The sequence below is a fragment of the Sciurus vulgaris genome (assembly GCF_902686455.1).
Source record: "Sciurus vulgaris genome assembly, chromosome: 8".
Taxonomy (NCBI): domain Eukaryota; kingdom Metazoa; phylum Chordata; class Mammalia; order Rodentia; family Sciuridae; genus Sciurus; species Sciurus vulgaris.
In genome coordinates, this window is record NC_136468.1 from 144,359,183 (window position 1) to 144,382,838 (window position 23,656).

At 40.3% G+C, this 23,656-nt stretch overlaps 1 protein-coding gene across 11 annotated transcripts in view; it reads left to right on the forward strand.

The window, feature by feature from the left end:
* HECTD4 (HECT domain E3 ubiquitin protein ligase 4) overlaps positions 1–23,656 on the forward strand; it is a 175,664-nt gene that overhangs the window by 87,580 nt on the left and 64,428 nt on the right. For 8 of the 11 annotated variants that reach the window (XR_013765454.1, XR_013765455.1, XM_079149465.1 and 5 more), the window contains exons 14-32: positions 1,843–1,913; positions 2,541–2,646; positions 3,219–3,339; positions 3,987–4,115; positions 6,332–6,456; positions 8,026–8,179; positions 8,646–8,746; positions 11,348–11,546; positions 13,621–13,767; positions 14,839–14,943; positions 15,850–16,013; positions 16,742–16,975; positions 18,066–18,258; positions 18,455–18,559; positions 18,976–19,064; positions 19,638–19,813; positions 21,360–21,495; positions 21,606–21,747; positions 21,846–22,012. Coding sequence is in view for 9 of the 11 variants with exons in the window: in XM_079149465.1 (XP_079005591.1) it covers positions 1,843–1,913; positions 2,541–2,646; positions 3,219–3,339; positions 3,987–4,115; positions 6,332–6,456; positions 8,026–8,179; positions 8,646–8,746; positions 11,348–11,546; positions 13,621–13,767; positions 14,839–14,943; positions 15,850–16,013; positions 16,742–16,975; positions 18,066–18,258; positions 18,455–18,559; positions 18,976–19,064; positions 19,638–19,813; positions 21,360–21,495; positions 21,606–21,747; positions 21,846–22,012 (2,664 nt within the window). In the remaining 2 variants the exon portion in view is untranslated. The remainder of the gene's footprint in view (positions 1–1,842; positions 1,914–2,540; positions 2,647–3,218; positions 3,340–3,986; positions 4,116–6,331; positions 6,457–8,025; positions 8,180–8,645; positions 8,747–11,347; positions 11,547–13,620; positions 13,768–14,838; positions 14,944–15,849; positions 16,014–16,741; positions 16,976–18,065; positions 18,259–18,454; positions 18,560–18,975; positions 19,065–19,637; positions 19,814–21,359; positions 21,496–21,605; positions 21,748–21,845; positions 22,013–23,656) is intronic. The other 3 variants (XM_079149470.1, XM_079149469.1, XM_079149471.1) reach the window with 3 other exon arrangements.

A 23,656-nucleotide genomic window follows, 5' to 3' on the forward strand; every position in this document is an offset into this window, starting at 1 on the left:
GTTCTAGTCTTTGCTCTGCCCCTCACTCACTGTGGCTTTAGTTGGAGGCTTCCATTTTCTCAGCTATCAAATGGGTTTTAAAAGAGTACCGACTGCAGGCTTGGTGGTGCACGCCTATAATCCTAGCAGCTTGGGAGACTGAGGCAGGAGGTTCACGAGTTCAAAGCCAGCCTCAGCAAAAGCAAGATGCTAAACAACTCAGTGAGACCCTGTCTCTAAATAAAATACAGAATAGGGCTGGGGATGTGATCAGCTGCTGAGTGCCCTGAGTTCAATCCCTGGTAACCCCCCACCCCCCCAAAAAATAGTACCTATCAGGCAAGGTGGCATACCCCTACAATCCCAGCAACTTGGGAGGCTGAAGCAGGAGAATCCCAAGTTCAAGGCCAGCATCCTCAACTTAGTGAGAAGTTGCCTCAAAGTGGACAAAACAAACAAATAAAAATACCTATTATTAGGTTTGTGAGGTTCTCATAAGAGAAGGCCTGATGCAAGGTAGTGTCAACCGTGTTGGCCTTTATTAACCTGATTAAAACCTTGTGGATTTCTGGACCATTTTCAATTGTCATTAACTTTTTTTTTTTTTAATTTCAATGAACTGTCAATGAACTTTTTGTCTAGGAGGGTAGCCTGGATGTTGCCAAGTATCATTTAGTGACCAAGAGAGAACTCAGTGGTTGGTTTGAAAGTCATATGGTAGGGGTGAGCATAGAGGACAGGGAATTCTTGTCCTTCCGTAGTAGATTATGCTTTGCTTTTGGTTGCTTTCTGTTGAGCATTAAGGCAGTATTTGAAATCTGCTGCCATGCTGGGCACTGTGCCACATGCCTGTAATCCAGCAGCTCAGGAGGCTGTGGCAAGAGGATCATCAGTTCAAGGCCAGCTTCAGCAACTTAGTGAGGCCCTAAGCTACTTAACAAGACCCTGTCTCAAAAAAAAAAAAAAAAAAAAAAAAAGGGCTGAGGATGTGGCTCAGTGGTCAACTGCCCCTGGGTTAAATTCCCAGTACAAAAAGAAAAAAAAATCTGGTGGTGCCATGAGGAAAGTTGTGGAGGTGATGGGCACATTCACCTGCTTAGTGTGGTTTTATTTTATAGGTACATATGCTTGTCAGAGTTATCAAATTGTACACTTTGAATATGTGTACTTTATGACTAACCTCAATAAAAAAGAAAAAGGAAAAATTCCTACGCCATTTGTCATCCTATGCTTCCAGCCTTTTTGGAAAAACCAAGCCTCCCTTTCCCAAGTAATTTGGTGGGGGCAGGGGTGGGGGTAACACAATTTGTTCTATAACTGGCTCAACTATACTGACTTTTCATTGCTTACCAGTGCTCTTATCATTTCTGCATGGTATCTCACATAAGTTATTGCTTTAGTAATTCACAGTCAGAAGCGGGAGAAGGATCCTGTTTTTCAGGGAAGGAATTGGACTAAATCATGACAGTGAATTTAGGTTCAAATGCTATTTTAAGGGCTGGGATTGTAGCTTAGTGGTGGAGCACTTGTCTGGCACATGTGAGGCACCGGGTTTGATCCTCAGCACCACATAAAAATATATTGTGTCCATATACAACTAAAATTTTTTTAAATGCCATTTTAATAATTAAAATAATTTAAAATGCTTGCTTCAGTTTTATGTAATCAGGATTTTTTTTTTTTGTGGTCTGGGGATCAGACCCTAGGCGTCACACATGGGAGGCAAGGGCTCTACCGCCAAGCTACATCCCGGCCCTCAGTTTTATGTAATCAAATTTGCACCTTTAATAAAAAGAAATATTTCATTATTCAGAGATTCTAAAACATTTGTTTAAAAACTTCTTGACTTTTCTGTCATTTCAGCTCTGGTTTAAATATCTTGTACCCAGGCGAAACTGAAATCAATAACTTACTTAAGTTGGTCTTAACAGAAGGTGAGATTTATCTGTTAAATTATCCTTGAACAAGTATCCTTTTTTATCCCTAAGGAAACAACTGGATATTAAGTTAATAGATTCTTACTTTCTTATCTGTTAGTCAGCATATTTAAAAAATGTATTTGCATAGATGCAACACCTTAACCAGACTGAAAGCAGAAGCCACATTTTATATACCTTCAAACCTTATAAGCCCTCTGTCTCCAAGGCTTAACTTCACGTACCTGGCTGTAGATATTTACTGATTTAAAATAATGACTTTGTGGTGATTTCTAAGCCATTTTTTTCACACATTAGAATCCAACTTTTTAAGTTGGACTAAACAACAACAACAACAAAAGGTATGTTAAAGATACTTTGTATTTAAAAGCAAAATTAATTGAAGAAATTAGAAATCACACTTTGTGATATATCAAGAAGGTGGTCACACTGAAATCAAGAAACTCTGACTAGAAGCAGTTCCCACTTGGTCATGATGTAGTTTTGCCTCTGCTGTTTTATGTAAATCTGCTATACCTGGTGCCCCTTGTGGTTGACCTTATACTTTGTTTAAAAATGTTAAAAATAGCATCAGTTTTATAAGTGCCATTTCAGGGTACTTTATGGAGTTTTGTTGTATGTTAGGAGAGAGAAACAGTGGACTGTCCCAGCTGCGAGATGTGATCCTAACTAATTTAGCTGAACAGCTTCAAAACAACCGATTTGGCAGTGATGAAGATGATCATTACAGGTGACACCAGTTATGTTGCTCACTGCTGGCCTTCTCTTTGTGTTCTTCTGAGTAATTAATTCAAATATGTTTGATCAGTGTTTGTCTCCAGTTATAGCTAATGTGATCATTAGCATGTTAAGCCTAAAGAGCCTGGATCAGTTGAAAGATAACAAATTCTACAGTTGTCCTACGAACTGATAATAGGACATTGAAGTTGTATCAGTAAAGTAACTTGGGCCCAGAGAAAGTACTTAGCAGAAATAGGAAGTGGAACTTATTCCAAAAATCTTAGTGGAGGGGTGATCCAAATTGCTGAACTATGAAAGCTATGTGTGTTAGAGCTGGGGAGAGGGAGTGAGGTGTCATTTTTCTGTGTTATTTATAAAATACTTTGATTAGTGGTTGGGTCCCATTTTGGTATGTTTGGATTAGATAATACCTAGTTACTAGCATTATTACTGAATAAGATAATGACTTGCAGAGTCAATTTTGTATCTCATATTTGTTATCTCGTACCAATTATATAAAAGTTATCCTTTTACTAATAAACCATCAACATTTTATTGTTACATTTTCCCTGCATTTTAAAGACTAAATGATGAACTTTTACACTACATTCTGAAGATTGTTGTACGAGAATCCTGTATTTTAATCACCAAGTGCCAAACTGTCTCTAAAGATGATTTTCAAAAGCTCCTTTCAACTGTGCCTGTAAGTAAAAATGTATTTACTGAAAGCACGATTATATCAAATGTCCCTGTTTTCATTTTACTGTACTGAGAGGTGTGTGTGGACACATGTTCACTTCACAAAGATAGACTGAAAATAATTTGTGAAAGTCAATGAATGACTGTGCTTATCCTGGAACTATAGAACTAGAAAATCCACTTGAAATACTTTTTTTTCTAAGACTTTATTCCAGTTTATTGCAGCAAGCAATAAATTGTTTGACTAATTTGGGTTTTTGTTTTATTTAGTGAGGGTCCCTCTTTCCCACTAGTTTAGCATTATTTTCTAAACTATTAGTGTTTTGCAGAGACTGATACAAACTGTAAGGTTTTTAAGGGTTTGGGTAGAGTCTTCTGTGGGAGTTGGGGATGGGGAAAGAAGAACTATTAAGAGGAAAGATTTATTTGAATGAATAGTGAGGATTGTGCAACAGAAGACAAGCAGTAAATGTGTCCACGTCTGTCATTGAAAGCCATGTGCATACAAATCACGTGAGAAACTAACTTGGTCTGTTTTCTGTACTTTCTCTTTTTGTTTCTCTTGTCTGAATCTTTTGAAAACATGAGGATTACATGATCCCTTCTTTGAGTAGGGTTTAGATCATTTAAATGCCCTTGTTTGTATTAAAGGCTGCATCCTCCTGCCTGCGCTATCTGATGGCAGTTCAGAATCACCTTCTCAGTAACACTATTTTGATTAAACCTGATGAGAACGATGACAGTGACAACTCCTTGCAGGGAGAGACATTGAAGGTACAGGTAAACACCAAGCTTGATTTTAACAATGCTTTCTACCCAGTATGTAAAGCACAGCTTACTCAGCTCAGCTTCTGTGTTTTATGATGTCAGAATTCACCATGTAACCTATATTGTTGTGAGAGGTATTAGGCCACTCATTTCATAGCTCTGTATGTCATTGCACAGTGATTACCATATTTGTGACACTTTCATGATGTGTCATCCACGTGCTCCTGTCAGTCTCTTTGTGCCTTTGTTTATTTTCATCTTCTTTTAAGAACTATAAAATATGGCACTCACAAGTGATCTCATCACACCTGTAAGATACATATATATTTATGTACATACATACATATATATGCACACACATACATGCACACATATAAACTCATACATATATATGTATACACACATATGTATAAATCTGGGAGCATAACATTTTAAACAGTTTTGATATTTTGAATGGTTTATATTCTCTTGATCCAGATAACTTAAAAAGGTGATAATTTCTTTTAATCTTGTATTAAATAATTTCTAAACCTACATAGTTCATTGCATTTTACAATTAATTTAGGTCAGCTTCTGTGTAAACTTGATCATCTCTTCCTACATGACAATTTATAGCAATCCAAAGACATTTTTCAAGCAGTGGTTATAACTTTGGCAGATACTCGAGATGGTTGTTTGCATTATTCAGGTGGTTGTTTTGCATCTCTGTTGGAATATTAGAGAAATCAATAAGAACTTCATTCTTCCTTACACTGTTAACTTAAACACACTGACAAATCCAGCGAGGAAGCCAAATAAACCATGGCAGTTTGCTCTTTTCTTAGTCCTTTATGCACACATACTGTATAAAGTAGGTGTGCTAGTTTGCATTCACAAGTTTGTCTCCTGTGACCAGTTTTTAAACAGTAGACATGCATGAATTTTTAATTTAAATTATTGATACTATTTATTTAACTTCTCTTGCCTTAGTTTCCTAATTAGTAAAAAGAGACAACAGCATCTACCTTATAAGGCCACTAATCCTCGTATGGTTTTTAGGTGATCACTGATACTATTAGTGTGATTTTAGTCATGGTTCAGCTCACTCGACAGGTCCAAATTCCATGTTTTTTCTCTTTTTAAATGCATTTATTTTCCTATATATTTTCTTTTCTTTTTTTTTTAAGCATTCTCTTTTTCTTTTAACCTTTATTTATTTATTTTTATGTGGTGCTGAGGATTGAACCCAGTGTCTCACATGTGCTAGGCAAGAACCTCTTCCACTGAGTCACAGCCCCAACCCCTCCTATCGTTTTAATGATAAAGTTATAATAATACAAAAAAAAAGACCTTAGGAAATTCCAACAACAAAAAACAGTTTTTTTTTTCTATTTGAAAAAAAAACTCAAGGACATGGCTCCTCGAGGACATGGCCACCAGGACATCGCCTCTCTTCTTTTTTTCTATTTGAAAAAAAACACTTTTTTTTTTTCTATTTGAAAGGCTAAATTTTATAAATCTTTAATTAAGCCATGGATAAGAAGTATAGATGTTTAGTAAAGGCAGAATAGGCTCAATTGTCTAGTAGTTCCAGGGAAAAATGCAAAAACATGTAGCTGTTACCTCAAGTTAGTTTGGTTGTATTTTTAATTGAAAATATTTGTAAACCGAACATTTCTAAGATGTTAACTAGTGTTTCTTAAAACTCTATTGGTATTCCCTTGAATTCTCTAATAGTTATTTTTAATGTTTAGTAGCCATAAGTACCTGCTGCTTTAACTGAATTTTTTAACTTGCTGGATTTTAAGCATAATAGGTTTAAGATCTTAAGTGAAAGGTCACTTGTACTGTTTCAGAATGTTGTGTTTTTGTCTCATTTTATCCACCGCCTATACATGCGCCTTTTACTGTTCTGTTTTTCTCTTTAGCTATCCTCATACCACCTGGAGTTTCTGGGCTGGCCACCAGGCGCTCTCTTGTGCCGGATGGGATGGGAGCTAGGCCTTTTCTCCTAGGCACGCAGTGTGCTCCCTGTGAGATACTGCATATTTCTATCCACACTTCAGACCGTAGCCGCCCAAATTAAATTGCTACTGGCCATCCCAGAGGAACTTAACTGCTTTGGGCTTATTCTGGCCACCTCATCATTTCATCTAAAAAATGCATCATTAAATACATCATTTCATGTTGTCATTGGAAGTGACTTCATCACAGACCTTAAAAATAATATTTTGATGTTTTCTACCTAGGAGCTAAAAGTCAGTATTTTGGCTCTTGCCACCCAAATCCTGACTGGATGTGATGAAGTGTTGGAAATGCTACAGCAGGTCACCACTGCCCTCATAAACAGTGACATAGCAGACCGGGAGCAGAGGTGAGGAAATGGATTGGGACCTGTGACCTGCTGCTGTTCAGGAAGAAAGATTTGCTTATGAAAGTGAAACATCTTTAGAATGGAACATCAAATGTTTATTCAATATAGAAGCATTTTTGTGAGAATAGGTTGAAACAGCAAGTGTTTCAAAGCCAAATGCAATTCGATTCTTCAGAATGCTTTTAGGTGAGATTGTGCCATCAACCGCATTGCAGGGGCAGCAAGGTTATGGCAACCAGCCTCATCTCTGACTTTTAGGACTTCTGTCATGACTCTCAAACTGGCCTTCCTTTTAATTGTCTAGCTCAGTGCCATGCCCACTTACTTTCAAGAGGAAGAAGTGACTAGTGATACAGTATAATCAGTTACCATACAAAAGATGACACTAACATGATATCTCAGGACTTTACTGAAATTTCATTTCTCCAAATATAGGAGTGCCTACATGGGGGTAACCTTCCCTCACAGAGTTTCTTAGCCCTTCACATTGAGATTCCTGCTATCATTCACTTGTAGAGATAAGTTGCATACCATGTTTTTTGATGATGTGAATGTTAGAGATGTTGATCTTAAACAATTCTGCAGTGTAACTTTTTGCTTCAGTTCCCTTGCCTGTCCCCAGGTCCTTGGATTTCACCTACTTCCAGAGGGTAAATAGGAGGTCAGGGCTGAGAACAATTTACCCAGATAGGTGTTGCCCTGGGCCTATTAAAATATGTAGCCTGGAGACATGCAGTCCACTTCTGACTCCAGCATGAACATTCTCATAGCTTGGAGAATTTATATGACCTATTTCTTTCTTTGGGAAACCCGCATACTTCAATTCTCTAGCAGAGGATGAGGATATTCAGAATCTGATTTAAAAGCCTACTGAGTCGTCCTAGTTAGAGTTGCCAAAATCACAGGAACAACAAATAAAATAAAAATTTTAATTAAAAAAAAAAATCACATAAACAGCAAGTGAAATGGTGACTGTTGTGGGGTGGGGGCCATTGCCTAATGGGTGTAGAGTTTTTATTTATAGAGATGGTGGTGGTGGTGATCGCACATTACTTAACAACCCTGAAATATATACTTAGATTTTATGTGCATTTTACCACAGTGAAAAGGATCGGCTCAAATGATCCTCAGTTGCCCTAGGCCAGGAATGGCTTTCTCAGCCAAGGCAGGTGGACCAGTGTTGGAGCCCTTCACTTCTCCTTTTAGAGTCTCAGTGCCGCATACTGCCAGTGGCCATGGAGGCCAGAGACCTTGAGAGTTGGTCACCACCTAGAGCAGGCCTTTGAGTTTCAGAACCCATTTGTAAAGTGCTTTGAAGATGCTATGAAATGTGTTGCCTAAGTGTTTTGGCCAGATCACAGGTTGAAAGTGAACTCCCTTGAGGGCTCCATGTTCTTCCCCTCTCCTTTAGTGGTAGAAGGTGGGAAATTTGAGGACTGAATTGCCAGGACTATTTCACTAATGCATGGAGACATGATTAAAAGAATCTGTCAGGTACAGATGATGTCAGTGGTTTCCCTACAAGCTTGGGCATTGCTTAGGCTGTATGTTTTCTTGAACTTTTTGTAGGTTAAAAGGCTTGGAACAAGTTACCAAGGCCACTATGCTTGGTCACCTTCTCCCAGTGTTACTGACCTCCCTGATGCACCCCAACCTGCAGACCTTGACCATGGCCGATGCCCTGATGCCTCAGCTGGTACAGCTGGTGCTCTACACCAGCCAGGTGGGACCCCCAGCACCCCACTGACCTGCTCTCCAGCCAGCCCGTATCATGGTACAAGGGACACAACAACATAATCATGCCTTTCAGAAACCAAGAAAAGCATGTCCTGAAAATAAGCTAGAGTGTTAAAGGAACACATTGTATTGTTTGACTAAATTACCAACTGTAGTCTTTTAGCAAGTTTTTGTTGCCAATCAGCTGTAAAAAGGCTAATGTAGGACACAACTGAAACCTATTTTATTTAGTCCCCTGAGTCCTCACCAGCTAAGAGTAACCAATATAAATGATGTGTTAAATAAAATGATGTTGTGGGCTCAGTAGCAAAGCATTTCTTGGAGAAATGTGAAGGACAGCAGACAAAGCTTGCAAAAAGATGATTCAAATAGAAATTCTAAGTTTAGCTCTAGTACCATCCAGGTGACTGACAGTAAGCACTTTAAGACACGCTGATGGTTTTGTGTTGCAGACGGCTTTGTTGCTTAAAACGCAGTGTCCAGTTTTTGCCGAAGTGGGCTGTTCCCCATGTGGCACGTCTGACCAGAGGTGCAGGCTGTTTCCTGATGAGAGGTAATGTGGGCTGCTGCTTTAGTTTTTCTGGTGAAAGCCTCATACTCCTTTTACAACAATGATTTTTAGCAAGGATTATCTAACTGAGAAAAGGAAAAAGGTACAGGGTCAAAAAATTTACAGATAGAATTAATTTATAGATTTATAGAAACAAGTTAGAGTAAATTTACCCATGAATTAAGAGCTCAGTTCACAATTGACTCAAAATCTCATACCCTAATGGTGGGGAAGTAAAACATTATGACATTGGCAAACAGTTAGGCAGGGATTTTTTTATGTGTTTTGTGGGGTTTTTTGTTTGTTTGTTTTGTTTTGTTTTTTAAAAGACAGGCTCACATTATGTTGCCCAGACTGGCCCCAAATTCCAGGCTCAAGTGGTACCGTTGCCTTACTCTCCTAAATAGCTGTGACTACAAGTGAGAGCCACTGTGCTTGGCTGGCAGTTTCTTCTTTAAAAAAAAAAAAATACACACACACACACATACATATTTATATTTTAGTTTAGTTGAACACAATTTCTTCTGTTTATTTTTATGTGGTGCTGTGGATTGAACCCAGTGACTCGCACATGCTAGGCGAGTACTCTACCCCTGGCTGGCAATTTCTTTAAAGTTGAGTATATACCTGCCATGTGACCCAGCTATTCTGCTTTTAGGTGTTCATGCAAGAGTAAAGAAAGGATAAGTTATTAGAAGATTCCACATGAAGGTTGATAACAGCTTTAGTTAGAATAATTCAAAACTGGAAGCAACCCAAATGTCCATCAGTAGGTGAATGGATAAACAAATTGTGACATATACATTACAGTGGACTCCTACTGAGCAATAAAAGGTCATGAACTCTTGATATATGTAACATGTGAATATATGTGCATATATATGTGAATCTCAGAATACTTAGCTCAGTGAAAGAAGCATGGTTCTCCCAGGTCATGTATTATGTGTGTTAGCTTTCAGTCACTGTGGCAAAAAAAAAAAAAAATCTTAGCAGAGTAACCTAAGGGAGAAAAGATTTATTTTGGTTTATAGTTTCAGAGGTTTCAGTCCAGGGTCACTTGACTTCATTGTTTCTGAGCCTGTGGTGAGGTAGGACATCATGGCTGGAAGGGTGTGGCTCACCTGTGGCAGCCAGGAAACGGAAAGAGAGAAGGGGCCAGGGACAGGATATACCCTTCCAGGACTTGCCCTCTGTTTTGTACTTCCTCTAATGAGGGCCTGCCTCCTGACATTTTCACCATCTTCCAATAGCGCCACCAGCTGGAGGCCAAGCCATCAGCCCATGAGCCTTTGGGGGACATTCTGAATCCAAACTTTAACACTATGAGATTCCATTTATATAAAGCCCTAGAAAATACAAACCAGTCTCTCCGATGACAGAAAATGATTGCTTCAAGGAAGGAGTATCAGGATTACAAAGAGGAAAAAGGAAGCTTCCTGGTTGTATGCAACTGGCCGAACTTACCAAGTTGTGTGCGTTACATAGGTGCCAGTATTACATATCTATGTTTCACTAAAGCTGTCTTTAAAAATAACTGATCAGAAAGGAAAGATTTCCCGTTTCTCAAGAGCAGTGTGCTATCCCATCGAGCCTTGGGTGGTTTCCATTTTTGCAGTCATGAAAGCTTGTATCTGTGCTGTCTAACACAACTAGTCATAGCCACATGTAGTTAGGGAGCACTTGCACTATGACCAATGTGGCCAAGGAGCTGAATTTGACATCTTATGTCATTTAAATATGCAACTAGTGCTACTGTATTGGACACTGCAGCTCTGTAGTTCCACCTACAGAGTTGAAAGAGAATTAGAGAATTCCATGGCAGCCAACTTTATGGCTTAGGAGTTTGTGTTCCACAACTTCGCGCTCTGTGAAGACCTTGAAGTTCTGTTATGGTAGGTAAAAGGGCTCTGAAAGGCACCTTTCTGTAATAACAATTACGGTGAGAAGGAGTCACGTCGGCTTATGGAGCTTCAACAGTTGGCGTGTAGAATGAAAAAAGGCAACGTCCTAGGGAGCTGGAAAGCTGCCAGTCCTACAGGTCCTTCCCCGAGTAAATGAGAGTCAGTGGGGTCTTCTACTGGGTAGCAACTGAACTTACTCCTTACAAATAAAATAGTGCTGTGTGTTTATATACATTCTAAGCCTATATATTACTATATGAATATACAGCATCTAACAATAGAAAAGGGGAGAGACCCCTTAAATATAGGAAGTGTTTAAATGCTTCTTACTGCTAGTATTTATAAGTCACAATGTGCCTTATAAATCACTGGCAAACACCTGTAATCCCAGTGGTTTGGGAGGCTGAGGCAGGAGGATTGCAAATTCAAAGCCAGCCTCGGCAACTTAGGAAGACCCTAAGCAACTTAGCAAGACCCTGTCTCAAAATAAAGGAAAAAAAAGGGCTGGGGATGTGGCTCAGTGGTAAAGCACCCCTGGGTTCAATCCTCAGTTACCACCCCCCGCCACCAAAATCACAACGTGTCATACTGCATGCTGTGGGAAATTTAAGAGCAATTACTGAACTTGTTTCTGTAGTATTTCCATCTTTTTGTTGTTTTCCTTGCTGCTAAGCCAAGCCCCTTTCTCCTTCTCTGGTTTTAGAATGCTGGAAGAGAAGGAAGAGCCAGGCTTTCTCACTGGCCTAAAGATTCCTGCCCCATGGGCTGCTGGGAAGACCGTGGAAACAGTACACCCTGTCAGAGACAACTACAAATTTAAAGAAACTGTCCATATCCCAGGAGCTCGCTGCCTGTATCTGAGATTTGATAGCAGATGCTCTTCCCAGTATGACTATGACAAAGTAAGCAAGCGCTAGGTTCTTGTTGCTTCTGCCTAAGCTGATTTTTTTTTAGATGCTTCTTATTTTTCTTTGCTGCTGGTCACCATTCCTGACTTATTTCTGTCTGCAGATATCTTTTAGGAAGACTTTCCTAAAATAAAGCCTTGAAGGGTAGTGATTGAGGGACTTAAGAGCCATCACCTCTGCAGCCTAACAACAGTGTGTTAATGGCAAGTTAAAGTGTACCTTTGTAAGCTTTCAAAAGCTTCACTCTGAGTCAAAGGGAAATTTCCTTTCTTTTTGCTGACTTCCTGCCTTCCCTCTGTGCTTGGGATTCCTATAGATGTGTTATGATCATTCATCTGGAAAGGTCTTCCTGCCCCATTCTTGGGGTTTCTCATGTATCTTTTTGGGAAAGGTGGCCTTTTAGAAGGGAATCAGATGTGTTAAGCTCTCTTTTATGTGTATTTACATTTTTGTTCTTTTTTGCCATTACCTAAAAGCCCATATAGATTTTCAGGAAGAGTAGTTTCCAACCTGGTGTCTTTACAGTTACAAAAAATAGGAAGTGCTGTAGGGGCTGAAGTATTTTCCACTATTGATAATTGTTGAACTTACCAAGGAAAGGCAAATGAATCTGGAATAATAACATTTGAAATAACAGCTAGAGGATTATCTAATAGCTTTGTACACACAAAATAGCTCTCTACATGCTATTTTTATGTAGCTAGTTAGCTGTGTGTCATCTCCATCCTCTGTGAACTCAGAGAGGCATATGGCTTAAATTCTATCAGGGGAGGTTTTTAGGTTAAAAGTAAAGGATTTCTTAACTAAATCTGCCATGAAGTGATAAAACACATGCCTGGGATTATTGAGCCCCCACCACCTTTTAGGATAATCAAGAGTCCCAGATGTCTGGAGGAGTTTAAGACTTGTCTCCAAAATTTACCTTAGCTAGGAGCAAGAAACGAGAGCTTGGGTTGTGGTGGACCTTGCAAAATATATATCCCCTAGCATCAGTCCAGCCTCCTTCCTAGCTCCTGCCTTTAGAACCCCTGTGTCCTAATGAAGTGGTTATTTAAAATGGAAATGGAAGAGGTTGCCATTGTAGTTGGTGTCATTTTGTTTCTCCTTTAAAAATAGTAATTTGCATCTTCGGGTGTGCACTAAGTTACACCTGCAGTAGACACTAGCGTTAAGTGATGGAGCAGAAAGAGGCTTACTACATGGATAAAAGTACATTTACCTTTCCAGTGGTCCCTGGCTGGTGTCAGCAAAAGGTTCAAAGGGTAAGAAACCACAAAACAATAAGCATCCAGGGCTAAAGATGCAGCTTTTTGATACAAACCTGGGTGCACATAGGTGGTCAGAGTGCACTGCAGGGGGCAGGGCTTGGTATTCACAGAGGCCAGAGCTTGGTTTCTCCTGTGGAATTGCTGCAAGGGCAAACGAGCTATCAGGGTTTCTCCTCCAGATGAGGACCGTATGTGCAGGCTGTATGGAAGAAAAGCCTTGACACATGAAAGCTGACCTAAGAAGGCCCGGCCCCCTTTCCGGCCCAAATTTGTGTTTTCCTTTTATTACCATTGAGCAGCATCCTAATCATATATGGCTTATTTTCAATGTGTTGCACTTTTAAAAATTCTTTTGTATTCATTGATTTTTTTTTTTGATGTTTTTATTTTGTTGTTTTAGCTATTACCATCTTTCCATCTGTATTTGCTCACTTTATTTGTTTTGGGGGAGGATTTAAGGGGTCAAACTGTACCTATTACTAATGAATTGTATGTCAATAATTAGGATTAAAATAGCATTTGAAAAATGTATATGGATAATAGCTGAGTATTAGTTTTCAATGTGAGGTCCCCAAGCCAATTAAAGTATGATAATATAAAAAGTATGTTTTATTTCTCTGTGACTGTCCTGTAATACCAATGACTGATTATCTTCAAACTAGTATCAGTTATACCTAAAAAAGTCAGGAAATATTAGTCATAGTATAATGACACCAGTGCCTGGTTTATAAATGTGTTTTTAAACAAATTTTTTTGCAGCCTTTTTATTTGTAGATGTTGTTTTTGTTTTTCTTTTACAGTCTAACAGTCTATTTTCTGTTTTGAAGTTGGTGATATACGCGGGGCCTAACACAAACAGTAGGAAGGTTGCTGAATATGGAGGCAATACTCTGGGATATGGCAGCCGTAGTGTCTTAGGAACTGGTTGGCCGAAGGACTTGGTGAAGGTATGGTATCCAGTCATGGTCACTTTCTCGAAAAGAAAAGTGAACCTAGGTTCCTCAGAGACCCAAATGCCAACTGTAGTCCCAGAACACGTTTGTTGTGGGGGCTTTTCTTGAGGTGGGGCCACCTTACCAAGCCTGTCAGCTCCTCCCTTCCCTTCAGAATGACCCTCCTTTCACTTATAGGACATCAGATCCCTGTCCACTCAGAGCTGGGAGCCCTTCCTCAGACCGCTCCATGGATGCAGGTTGCCATGGCATTTTCTTCCATGTCCATTATGAGGTCTGCTAGTTCTCCAGATGCCCTTGAGCCCAGAACCACAGGCCACTGCAGTTTAAAAGTGTAGAGTTAATGTTTCCACATGAGTTTGGGCCTCTGGAGAAAAATAATGACCCATCCTCAAGCTGATACAATTAGGGCCATGCTTTGTAATCTGAGCCCTTGAACTCCTTACTAGTAGTATCTGCCTAGAATGCGAATGTGAACTCAAATGTTCATCAAACCCCCAAATGTTTCCTAAGTCTATTTCCCAGTCCCTTACTTCACAGATATTACATACCCTCTGTAACTCAGCCAGTGACAGCTACTATCTCCAGGGTGTGGTCTGGATGCATCCAAACCGGAGCAGTGCCCTCTCAGTTTGTTCTCTAACTCACTGCCTTCGCTCCTCCCTCCTGGAGCTGGCTCCCTGTCACAGTGTTCATCAGGAGTGCTTGTCATTTGCCTGCCTTCTTGACACAGTGAGGTGTGGAAGAGGCAAAGGGAGAGCAGGAAGAACAGAAATATGAGAAATTCATTAGGATTGTGCTCCATATTTGACTAATCTTTACTCTGACTGTTGGGCAGTCAAGTCCATTTCACAGATGCCTTGTCCCTAAGGCTGCCTGGCCAGAAGGGACACCTGAAAGATTGATTTCTAAATGAGAGGGAACAGAATTTGAATCAAAAAGCAAGTGAGAGAAGGAGTGAGGCATTGCTGTGGTCCTTTTGAAAGTAAATCTCTGACATTCATTGCTCTCTTGAAAGTTACATGTCTTGTTTTTAAAGTGTATTTTCCCCCCTTAAATTTTAAGGTGGAAGGAGATACAGTCACCTTCTCCTTTGAAATGAGAAGTGGCCGTGAACACAACACTCCTGATAAAGCTATGTGGGGCTTTGCGTGCACAGTTCGCGCTCAGGTACTTGAACCTAACCACTGCTGTGGGAAAAATGTACTTTCTCCTATGTGCCTTGGTTATATACATCATATTTGCCTTGGAAACAGGGCAAAATATGAGCCACTTTTCATCCATCTCTTCCATCTGGCAGTAATAAATTACTACTAGTAGTAGTTTTATGGAGTAAAATGAGCTGTGTCCTAAAATCAATTCAGCAACCCAGAAATAATTTGTTGCTAGGGGCTCCATCTTCAAGACTTGGAGAGGTGCCCTAACTCCAGCATCTTCTCATAGGCAAAGAAGATTCCAAACCTCAATAAAAGGATGCACTTGGGTTCTAGGTTTTAAGAATATTAGGAGTTCCACTGACCCAAAGTTGCTGGATTTTAAAACATATTTCAGACTTGGAAGTTGCTTAAGTTGAACAAGACTCTCTAGAGTGGGACTGTTGGCTAGACTGTAAGCTCCATGAGGGCAGGGATCTTTGTTTCACCTCTGCTACATCTCAGGCACCTAGAAGAAGAGCTGGTACACAGGAGGCCCTCAAACATTTCTCACATGAATTCAGTGCAGTCATTGTAGGCATCGTGGTTTGAACACAGGACAGAGGTGACAAAAGGAAATAGTGATTTGTACGTGGATAGGCACAGCAGGGAGGAAGCTACCAGAAATTTGGGTATCTTGCGCATGATTCATGCTGTTTCTGCTAAGGAGTCCTGTCAGCTATTCTCTCTCCAGAATTGTAATACCACCTCACTCAGAGGTCATTCCAGTGCTGCCACCTACTGACGGTGTTGGGTGACGTACCTGGGTCCCATAGCGGACACCCAGTGCCACTCTGAATCCCCCTGGTCGGGATGGTGCAGCACAGGTCGCAGGCTCTGCTGGTGTTCACTAACCAGTGTGGTTTGCCTGTCTGCGTTGTAGGAGTCCTCGGAGGAAGTCTCAGGAGGCCTGCCCTTTCTGGTGGACCTGGCTTTAGGTCTGTCTGTGTTAGCTTGTTCCATGTTAAGAATCCTGTACAATGGACCAGAAATTACCAAAGAAGAGGAGGCCTGTCAGGAGCTGTTGCGTTCCAAACTTTTACAAAGGTAACAGAAGAGTTCAAATTGAGCTTGTTTTGCCCACAAAGGAAAAGAACTTTATGTGGAAAACTACTTTTTGTACATTACCCAGCTAATTGTGCCTATCACCTGACCATCTCATGGATGTCCTTGGGCCTGAGGAATAAGATAAAAATTATACTATGGTGCTTTCTGAACCTTACTTTACTAAATTTAAATTTACACCTTTGAACTGTGTAAGTTATTTTCCAACCTAAGTAGTGTGAAATTAAATTGAGGGATCCCAAAAAGGATGAGTAGACCTGTGGTAAACTAACATGACAAAGAGTAAATTGTAGAATTCAGGCCGTGGGTATGTGGATATTTACCATGTAATTATTTCGATTTTTCTGTATGTTTAAAAGTTTTTGGAATAAAATATTGGAGGGGGAGGTAGATTTGCAAAAATGTGTTTTCATACATTTCTCATTTTTCTTTAGCCTCTGGAGAAGGCTTGATGAATAAATATCTAACACAGGGCTGGGGTTGTGGCTCAGTGGTAGAGTGCTTGCCTGGCATGTATGAGGCACTGGGTTTGATCCTGAGCATCACATACGAATAAATAAAATATGGTCTATTGACAACTAAAATATATAAAAATAAATAACTATCTAACACATCAGATCCCTCATGTCTGATATATCTGCAAGTGCCAAGTAGCTTTCTAGTAATCTTGATCTGAGAGGGATTGAAGAGCCTCTTTCTTGTCTGCCTAGGTGCCAGTGGCAGGTGGAGGCCAATGGCGTCATCTCCCCTGCCCTCACCCCAAGCCCCTCTCCACTGCCTCTGACCATAGAGGAAGACAGAGAGTTCACCTACCCCTCAGACATACTCGTGCCTCCTGTTGGAAACTACTTTGACCTTCCCCGGATCCGGCTGCCTCCAGGAATCATGATAAAGCTCAGAGAAATTTCTGGGCGAGCTAGACCTCAGTTTAGACCAAGTATAAAGTATGTTGCATTTTTCTTTTCCCAATGGTTGAAAAAAGTGCCTTTTAGACTGTGGAAGGGGTTATATTTCTTCTCCTGGTCTCGCAAGTGAATCTTAGATTTCATGTTAACTTGGGGTTGGGGCGTTTAGTGGTAGAGGACTTGCCTAGCATGCCCAGGACCTTGGGTTTGATCCCCAGTTCTACCAAAAAAAGATATTAAAATGTTATGTTTGCTTAATGTGAACTGAGAACTCTGGAGAGCCCACCCCACCAGGTGGTGTTCTATTTCGTGATTTTCAAAGTGATCAGCAACATTAGCATCACCTGGGAACTTGGTGCTTGGGTCCCTTTTCACACCTGTTGGGATCAGAAACTCTGAGAATGGAGCCCAGTTAACTGTGTCTTAACAAGTTTCCCATGTAACTCATGCACACTAAAATTTGACAAGTTCTAGGTTTTTCTCAGGTAATTTGACCTTCTACTAGTACTCAGCCTCCACTTTGATTGGAGTCTAGAGCCTTGTCTTCATTTTGATTCCTGCGAAAGTGGTGAGAGCGAAGGCTGACAGTTTCATGTGTTTGTGGTGTTCTTGTTAATGTTTATTTTGCAGCCTGTGGCCTGCCTTCCCAGGCAAGACTGGTCACTCCAGAGACAAAAATTTAGAGAGTGGATGAAATTTAAAGTGAATACAGAAAACACTATTGTTTTCAGCCTAATATCCATTAGCTTTAAATACCACAATCCTTAGTACTACATAAAACTAATGAATAGATAAATGATGCTGAGGATCTTTTTTTGGCCTTAGATCTATTCCAATTCTGATACCTCTAGCTCAAAATATACAAGTCATAATAAATGAAGCATCTTTAATTTTGATTTTCAGCCCTATTGGGTCGTGTCAGTTTTATCAGTGAATATGCTCTATTACTTCTCAACATACAAACCCTACAATGCTACCATAACAATCATGTCTTACTCTACTGTAATAAAGGAGCTATGGCATATATTTAATGTCTTTAAATCCAGTCCTGCATTCTTCAGCACATACGTACAGTACTGGTAAGTTGAGAGCTTGGTATATGCCTCACTCGAATTCATTGTGATCCCAGGGAAGTGATTCAGCCAGACGTGATGGAGGAAATGGTGGTATCATGTGTTATTAAGCACTTGAACTTGGTCGATGCACTGCAGTCCCTAATAAATTTCCAATATCAAGAAGAACATGCTGAGGAATATGACTTATTGTGTAAAATTATGGGAGAGACCTTTAAGAAACTCAATGCCATGGAGAGACAGCTGCAGGTAAGAGAAAACTAAAACATTTTACTCGTCTCATAACTGTAAGAAATAATTTCTTTCCTGGAAAGTTAGAGAAGTTAAAAACAAGATCAAATTTTTTTAAAATTACTGTTGTACAGTAAATGTCTGAATTTGCATATTGCCCTTTTTTTCATTTTGTATGTGTTTACATATTGCTTTATTTTTATGTCTGCCTCAGAGTGTTGCAGAACTGGAACAGAAGTGGCAAAGTGAAGTTGATGATGCCTTGCAGGGGAAACTAGAGAACAACATGCCTTTCTTTTACGATTACCATTTCAATGAGGTGAGCAAAATATGTGATTTACCACTGGGGCATTGCTATGTGTGTGCAGAGATAATGTCACTTCCTGAAATGCACTCATTCTTTAAAAGGGTTAAGTGAAAATTGATTAGAACAATGTGTTAATATATAAATTTTTGTTTTATAAAGTCTAAAGAAATGATCATTATTATCAAATTTTGCTTTCAAGCCTTGAAAAACAAAAAAACAAGTAGAGTAATAAGCTCCAAAGAAATCCCCAGAAAGCAACCCATGCTATTTTTAACCATTAGAATATCAAATAGTAACGAATGTGCTCTAAGAATAGACCTGTGGACCAAAGGTGGTAGTTATTCCTTGACATTTTCTGTTCCTTTTAACAGTAAAACTTGGTTTCTGCAGATCTGCATACCATCTTTTCTTGATTTTTCCTTCTTTAGAACAAAATGAAAGAACTAGAACTTTTGTGTTCAATGAAGGAAGTCTCCTTTGATGGAAATGATCTTGAAAACATGGTCCTGTCACTGAGGTTAGTGATGTTAATAACTGTTAAGGCTAGTTTATCACCTTGATGCTCAAAACAAATTGAGAAGGTCTAGTCTTTTGATAGATTCTTTTTTAAATGTTGTACAGTCTCCAAATGTTTTAGAGTTGGAACTTATTTGGTAAATTGGAAGTTTTGATTTAAACCTTCAAAAGGTAGCGTAGGCATTCAAAACAGGAAGGGGAACTAAAAGTGACCAGAATTTATAGTGTTACTCCCTTTGGATACAGACAGGGGTGGGTAAAGCAATTTTTGTTAGGTTGCTTTTGCTCAGTTTCCTCCTGTCTTCTTTGTCATTTTAATAAAAAGTGTTTTAGAATCAGGCAGAGGAGTGGCACACGCCTATAATCCCAGCGGCTTGGGAGATTGAGGCAGGAGGATCGAGAGTTCAAAGCGAGGCACTAGGCAACTCAATGAGACCCTATCTCCAAATAAAATGGGGATGTGACTGAGTGGTCGAGTGCCCCTGAGTTCAATCCCCCTTCCACTCCCTCTGCTGAGAAAAAAAGTATTTTTGGCAAGCTAGAAGACTAAGTGCACATCAGTCTTTCTTTACAGGGAGAAGTTCCTACAAGAAGTGAATTCTCTTATTCAGAAGCCTTCTCATCCACTGACTAAAACGAAGACATTAGTGAAGAGTCTAATGAACCGTGCTGAGCTGCTCCTGCATGTCACCATTGCAGCCCAGTCTGGCCTCACCAGGAGCATCTCGGGAACCCCTGCAGAGACACCGGGTACTGCTCTAAGATCCCTTCACAGGCTTCTGGCATGACTCTGCTCATAAAATAGGCATCAGCTACATTTTCAAGAATTCACTCCAGGGTACTCCTAGAAAGAAAGAAAGAAAAAGAAAGAAAGAAAGAAAGGGGGGAGAAAAGGGTGTACACCAGTGTTGGAGAGAGAGATATCCTGAGCGTGTGGTAGGATCACTTGCCAAGCAGGTGCACTATGCACACCACTCCCTGGCCGTGTGTACTGTGACTGATTGAGGTTCCTGAATGAAGACGAATCACTCAGTGAGGCTGCGATGCCTTCCAGAGGGCTCTTGACCTCTGAGGTAGCGAACCAGTAGCATCTTCAAGACCTAAAGATTTAAGAATTCTAAGCCAGGTGTGGAGGTGCTTGCCCAGCATCTCCAGAGCCTGAGGCAGGAGGGTCACGAGTTCAAAGCCAGCCTCAGCAACTTAGGAGGCCCTGAGTTACTCAGTGAGACCCTGTCTCTAAATAAAATACAAAAAGGGCTGGGGATGTGGCTCAGTGTCCCTGGGTTCAATCCTCAGTACCAATAAATAAAATAAAAATTTTATAAATTTACTCAGCCATAAAGAATGATAAAATTATGACATTTGCAGGCAAATGGATGAAATTGGAGAATATCATGCTAAGTGAGATAAGCCAATCTCAAAAAGCCAAAGGACGAATGATATCGCTAATAAGTGGAGGTTGACACATAATGGGGGGGAGGGAAGGGTTAGAGTTAGGGTTAGGGAGGGGGGCAAGTATGGAGGAAGGAACTACTGTATAGAGGGTAAAGAGGGGTGGGAGGGGTGGGGGGAAGGGAAAAAATAACAGAATGAATCAAACAACATTGCTTTATGTAAATTTATGATTATACAAATGGTATGCCTTTACGCCATGTACAAACAGAGAAACAACATGTATCCCATTTGTTTACAATAAAAAAAAAATACAAAAAAAAAATTTTATAAATTTAATTCTTCAAGAATTATTAGATTTAAGCTCTAACTATTCTTCAGACAAAATGACATGTCCACTTTTTCAGCATTGTTTTTTCTTAGCTGATTTTTATCTTAGTTTTGTCTTCTCCCATTTGCATATTCCTTTATAGAACAACCATTTCCTTGATATGGTTAAGAAATATCTAAAAGTTAGGGTCAGTCTCATTCCAGCTCAAGTGTGATATTAACTCCTACCAACTATAATCAAGTAGAGTAAACACCCAATAGCAGTAAATAAATTTAGGATTAAAAGGAGACGAAGGCCATCTCTGGAAACAGTGGATCTGAATTTTTTTGAATCAAGAAATAAGTGCTTCCAGAAGTTACTCTCTTGCCTTTTAGAATGTTTATACCTCAGTGAACATTGATGGCTACAAAATAAGTTGACCTAAAACTCCTCAGTATGTTGTGCTAACTGGATTGGTGGCTAAACCTGCTAGCAAACACCGTTTGGTAGTTCTGTATTAAATTTAGCTGTGAGTGCAATCCCTCACATGTTGGATAGCAGGAGGGTTAAACTTTCTCTTCCTTTTTGTTGTAGCTTGTAAATCAGCTTCTGAAACAAAGGTGATATCTCATGCTGTCCGGCAACCTGTTTTCCTCCGTAGTATGTCGGCTCCTTCTGACCTAGAAATGATCGGTAATGAAGATTTGGAATTTACTAGAGCAAATCAGAGGTAAGCTGCTAATGGCCAAGGTTGGATTCCCATGTGCAGCTGCAGGTGTCAGTTGAAACACCCTGAGCACGTGTCTCCTTTGGCCCATGGCTGGTTTGTCTTCCCTGTAGGCGTCGACATGTGACCAGCCACCGCAGCAGCTCCTTTACACTCCTGCAGTCGCTGGCCATTGAGGACAGCAGGGACAAGCCCACCTATAGCGTCCTGCTGGGGCAGCTGTTTGCTTTCATTGGCACCAATCCTGACCAAGCTGTATGTCACATTTTGCAGATTACAGATGCAAAGCACCTGACAGCCTGGAGGTTTCTGCGACAGCAGGAGTCAGTGTTCTTCCCTCTTGTGCCTTTCAGGTGTCCAGCAGCAGCTTCCTTCTGGCTGCACAGACGAGGTGGCGGAGGGGAAACACGCGCAAGCAGGCCCTGGTGCACATGCGAGAGCTGCTGACGGCTGCGGTGCGGGTTGGCGGGGTGACCCATCTTGTGGGGCCGGTGACGATGGTCCTCCAGGGGGGACCCAGGTCAGTTGTTTCTGTTAGTTCACAGTGTCCTCTCTAGAGTGGGCAGAGCCACTCAAATCTCCCTCTCAGGCAGTGGCATTTCCTGGTGTTTTTTCCTAGGATAGTTTATTTTTATAGATGTGGTACTTGATTTTCCAAAAATATCAGTAAACATAACAGAATGTAGGTGTCCACATATTACCCTATTCAGTGACAGTTTGTTGTATCAGCACTACATGTATAAATGGCTATTTAATTCTCTTTGTACATGTGTGTATAATATTTTCCATCAATCAGATTGTATTCTGCATGCCTTTCTACAACCATGATTGTTTTGCTTAATATATCTTGGTTATGTGTCTTTTCACATCAACACAATAGGTCTACTTTGTTCCTTTTTTTTTTTTTTAATTTCTCTTTTTAAGTTGTGGATGGACACAATACCTTTATTTATTTATTTTTATGTGAGGATCAAACCCAGTGCCTCACACATGCTAGGCCAGTGCACTATCACTGAGCTACCCCAACCCCCACAACTTGTATGAGAGAGAGTGTGTGTGTGTGTGTGTGTGTGTGTGTGTGTGTGTGTGATTTTTTTTTTTTTTTTTTGGTTGTAGGTGGACACAATACCCCTATTCCATCCATTTATATGTGGTGCTGAGGATCAAACCCAGTGCCCCACACTCGCCAGGCGAGTGCTCTCCTGCTGAGCCACAACTCCAGTCTCCCCACCAACTCTTTTTATTTTTTATTTTGAGACAGGTTCTCACTAAGTTGCTGATGCTGATCTTGAATTTGCAATTCTCCTGCCTCAGTTTCCTGAGTTACTAGGATTACGGGGTGCATCACTGTGCCTGGCTAGAAAAAGGTTTTGTAGTTAATTTGGGAAGAATTTTTCTGTATGAGTTTCCTGCCGGGCTTCAAAGGTCCGCAGGTGGAAATAGAGAAGGCATTTATCTACATGTCCTGGACTAGAACAGCTGGTGGCTGCTCGTGCCTCCTGACAGTTCTTTGAAGAACTGTGGCCAACCGGAGAGGGTCAGTAGCTGGAGGAGAATGTGTTAACTAAGCAATTAAAGTGAATATCTTGGGACATTTCTTGTCAACTGGGAGTGGTCTGGCAATTCTTCAGAAACAACTCCAAAGTCTCTGTTACTTAAAAGACAGAATTTTCCTCTTATTTCGTGGGTCCATCCTGGCTCATGGTAATCAATGGCAATGGAGACTGCCGTCCTGAAAGCAATCGTCCCCTTGTCAGAGCTCCGAATTGCCATCTGTACTAGCCGTGTGCCCGCTCAGCCCCAGGGGAGCCCAGAGAAAGGATTCAGTGAGGTCTTGAGCGGGTCCCATAGCCTGCTTCCAAAGTCCCACACCCTTTCCTTTCTCCACTCAAGTTTTCAGTGTCATTTGTGGAATATTTGAAAAAATGAAAAACACCTGTAAATCCTACCATCGTAAAATAACATCTGTTAACATTTTAGTCTGTTTGTTTTTTGCTCTGTCAATGTCATCTCTGGGGTTTTTGGTGATTGTGTAGCATTGCATCATATTCTTTAACCAATTCCCTATTTTTAAACCTAACGATAGTTTCACTTTTTTAAATTTTTGCTAGTATAAAATATCATGTTGCATATCTTCATAGATAAATCCAGTTCCCAGTTAATA